General features: G+C 29.3%; 1 protein-coding gene across 1 annotated transcript; it reads left to right on the top strand.

Moving 5' to 3' along the window:
• Positions 1–142: 142 nt before the first annotated feature.
• Positions 143–1,381, top strand: LOC132753682 (ras-like protein family member 12; the record flags this gene model as incomplete). The annotated part of the gene is made up of 2 exons (XM_060744176.1): positions 143–330; positions 934–1,381. Coding segments are annotated over 2 exons (504 nt in total), but the record flags the coding sequence as incomplete, so codon positions are not given.
• Between the last annotated feature and the right edge of the window lie 2,843 nt (positions 1,382–4,224).

The following is a 4,224-nucleotide window of genomic DNA, read 5'->3' as shown; positions in this document are numbered from 1 at the left end:
AAAATGTACATAATACAAATAAACAATTTAGACCAATTTAAATGTGCAATAATGATGATGTTGTAGACTTTACTAAAACCATACGCTCCATTATTTAATGATAAGAGCTGTAAGTGTGTAATATTATCAATCACAATTTCAGGATGATTCTAACAGTCAGAGATATTTGAGATGGGCGGACGCGTTTATTGTTGTGTACAGTATAACAGATAGACCTAGTTTTGAGATAGCTCGGCAGTACCTGCAGAAAGTCTCTGAACATTTACGTATCTCCAACAAAGATTGCCCTATTGCCCTCGTAGGCAATAAAAGTGATCTCGAGCGTTACAGGTACTATACTTCATAGTAAAATACAATATTGAATAGACACAAACTTCTGATAATTATTAACTTTTATTTCATCTCCATGATAGCGAATGCAAGTTTTTAAGAGTTGAAAGATCATTATATAATAATCACATGGAACAGAATGTGAACATTTTGTTAGAGGGAAACGTTTTCATGCTTTTGAATGCAAAATTTATAAGCAACATATGTACCAAAATCTGTTAATATGTGTTGGCTTTACAATGAAATACTTGTATTTGACATGTTATAGGTTGACACGAGAATATCCGAATGTAAAAGACCACTGAAAAAAATGACACATATATAATATTAACAATTTAGTACTTCATCCTACGTTATTCACTATCAACTTTCAACTTAAAGTAAATTATCGTTCAGCTATCACATTTTTGCATATTTTGACACTAATTAAATGCGCTTATGTTTTACTTCCAGTAGTTTTTTTTCTTTCATTAAGTTCACAATTTCGTGTAAATATAATTATATTAGAGTGATTGACTTCAACTACATAAAAATATATGTTTTAGTACATGTATATTACAACAAATAATATGATCTAAAACTAATGATACTACCTTTTTACAGACAAATTAGTAAAGCTGATGGACAAACATTATCGTGTGAATACGATGGTATATTTTACGAGTGTTCGGCAGCTGAGGAGTATGAATATGTAGAAGACATTTTCTATGGACTTGTACATTCAATACAACGGCAACGAGGAGAACGAAGTCTAACTTATTCACCATTGTTTATAACGGAGGACAAATATCACTCTATGCAAAGAAATAGGCCACGCTCGCCAAGAAGTAGTACGGAAAAGAAAGAAGACAAAGCACAGAATAAGAAAAATCCGACCAGCTTTAAACTGTTCAATAAAAGTTTTAAGATATTCAATTAACGAAAACAGTGCAGTGCTAAAACGCAAAACTGTGCTCATAAGGTAAAGCGTGGAAAACCCTCTACGTAAAGGAAGTTTATAAATGAAAAATTTATATTATTCGAGTGGAGTAATGGAAGTTCCTAGATGTGATTGCTGAACAAATAAACCAGAAACAAATTAAAACGATATCAAATAATAATACCGCTCCGATGTAATCATGTAAATCGTTTTCTCTGTAATTGACTTTTACGATCGTACTGAAAAGAAAAATAATACTTTGTAAATAATGAAAGTACAAATAGTACATGTAGTATATTATGTTTCTTGAAATATTGGCGCTGGCGCTAGAATTGAATTCCAAACTTGTCGACATAAAAATATGATATAAAACAAATATAATTATCAATCAGTGAGTATGTTCCAAATATGTTGACCAGATTTAAAAGTTTATAACATTTACTTAGAATTTAAAACCATGAATATTATGTTTATATGATAAATTGGTATTTTTATGCATTATATATCATATGTAACGTTTATTTGTGTCAATATTGAATTGCTGTTTGGAAACCAGGGATGTGAGAATTTTTTAAATGTCCATACCAAGTATAAAAGATGATAACGAGGGGACTGGAAGGCTAGAACACTTACTGAAATTAAATTACTATAAATATTATTAAACCAGATGTTATTATATTAAAATTAAACAAGTACTGACCATATATCGTATATTTCATTCCAGAGTGACATAATCAGCGTTATATTCTTTTAAAATTCACCTAACACGAATTTTGTAGTCAACTCTGTAAGACGACTTCATAATTATAAGGACATTCAGAATTTCAATCTAGTCAAAGTGACTGGAGTAATCTGGGATTGTAAGATTCTTAAACTTTAATAACAAAAATATGCAGTTGAAATATAGATTGAAATAAATGATATTTTTCTTACTCGACTTCGTTTTTTATTGACGTATTATAAGAGAGTACAGTAAGTTGAGCAAGAAACTTCTGTTAAACTTTGAAGTTACCACAGATAATGTCAATCATTCCTGCTAAATTGATGAGTACATAAATAGATGACTTATTCTTCTTACAACAAACTTTTTCAAAGTGTTCCAGAAACAATTTATCATTGTTGTGGCATTACATAGACAAATATTGTTTTGGCAACGAACTTTGGCAAAAGTCATATTTCAAAAATGGCTAAAAATATATCAAAGAAGAAAATGTTCCGGAATCGAGTTTCCTACCTTTAAACAATCAATTTACTATTTATGTTCCAAATACAATACCTGCACATTTCACGGATAAAGGTGTGTCAGAAATGTTTTCTTTCAATGTATGTACCGAAGCATGTATCTTGTGCTCTTAGTGTTTTTATATTCTGGTGATATTAATTTCTATAGTTAACGTTAAGTAATATTGCATTGTTTTCTATTATAGAACTATATTTTATGAAACAGATTTATTAACTATTTCACATACTTTCGAGAAGTAACTTACACTCTTAAACTCAGATTTATTTAAATTCACATATGTGGGGTAATGACATTACACGGAAGTTTTGTATTTCATTAACAACAGAAGATGGAAAGTATTTACACAAACATTTCTGGCATTTTTTCATGTTCAATTTTAGTACAATTAGGCGTCGACAGACCATTAAAAAATGTTATATTATTTATACTTAAATCATGATATTATGAAGGAATAATTCGTAAATTATAAACGTGTGTCAGAAATGTTAGACTATGTAATGCCACAACAATGATATTACAACAACATATTCGAAAAACGCAATAAAGTAATTATGATATACATAAACACACACACAGAGGAATACGAACTAATATTGCACCTGTTGAAAATACTTCTAACATGTTGCAGCTTTAGTATCCATTAAAATAATATAAATTATCCTGCTAAAGAATCTAAATATGTATATCTACACTGTGCTTGGTTCTTTTGTTCTAAATAAACAAACTAGCAACGATCTTGATAACATATTTTTTCTCCATAAAATTTATGAGAGTCCAGTAACTAAATTATATCCAGGAAAATGCAAGTCGGTAAAGTTGAATAGAATAAATAAAAAACAATGTAGACAAAACTCATCATAGTGATAAACGATCAACTATTAATACTTTTTACCAGCATTTCATCGTCTTTCTATTTTTATTTTTTATTATTTGATTAATATTTATTTATTCATATTTGAGGGTGAGGGGTCTAAATATAGCATAAACATATAACCTAATACATATGAACGTCGGTGTGCTATCAAACGATTGTTATGTTTACTGATGTTTCATGCCAGTACTAACTATCAAAAGCTATGTGAATTAATAAGGCATACTACATTAATAAGGTTTCTTTCAACATATTTTGTTTACACTTCTGACAAATGTTTATCCTCCATTTACACAACAATAAAAATAATTCTGCGAAATAACTCAACTTGTCAATTATAATAAGTATTGTTTGTTGTCGTCTTTTTTTGTTTACATTGTTCCCTTGTATCACGATACAGTATCATGATACTTACATTTAGATACAATTGTAATGTGCGCATGTCTTTCTAAGTTAATATATCCACTGTATCATATCTAAAAAATCTGTTATACCATCACAGTGACTAGATCTTGACGTAAATATTATATTTAGGTCTTAAAATGAGTAGCATTTCTTAAGTTGCCTGACTTAAAATATGTTATAAACAAATTAAAAACGATTGCAAGTTTTTGAAACTACTTTTCTGTTCAAACATTTAAACCAGACATTGAAAATATATAACGCTGTGTATCGACACTTCAGGATTATATCACGATACGGTATCGTGACGGCAATAATCACGATTCATCGATGTATCGATGATATTGGCCCACCATTCACTTCTACATATTCCGATTCTTGCATTCTTTAAAGAGATAATAAAGAGCAAAAAAATTTAATGGAACAAAAATGTTTGGGAAAATATTGATTTAAAATACC

Source organism: Ruditapes philippinarum, unplaced genomic scaffold, assembly GCF_026571515.1.
Source record: "Ruditapes philippinarum isolate M1 unplaced genomic scaffold, ASM2657151v2 ctg25163_1_1_1_1, whole genome shotgun sequence".
In the NCBI taxonomy this organism is placed as follows: domain Eukaryota; kingdom Metazoa; phylum Mollusca; class Bivalvia; order Venerida; family Veneridae; genus Ruditapes; species Ruditapes philippinarum.
The sequence above is the reverse complement of the archived record's forward strand: the minus strand, read 5'-3'. Positions and strand labels throughout refer to the sequence as shown.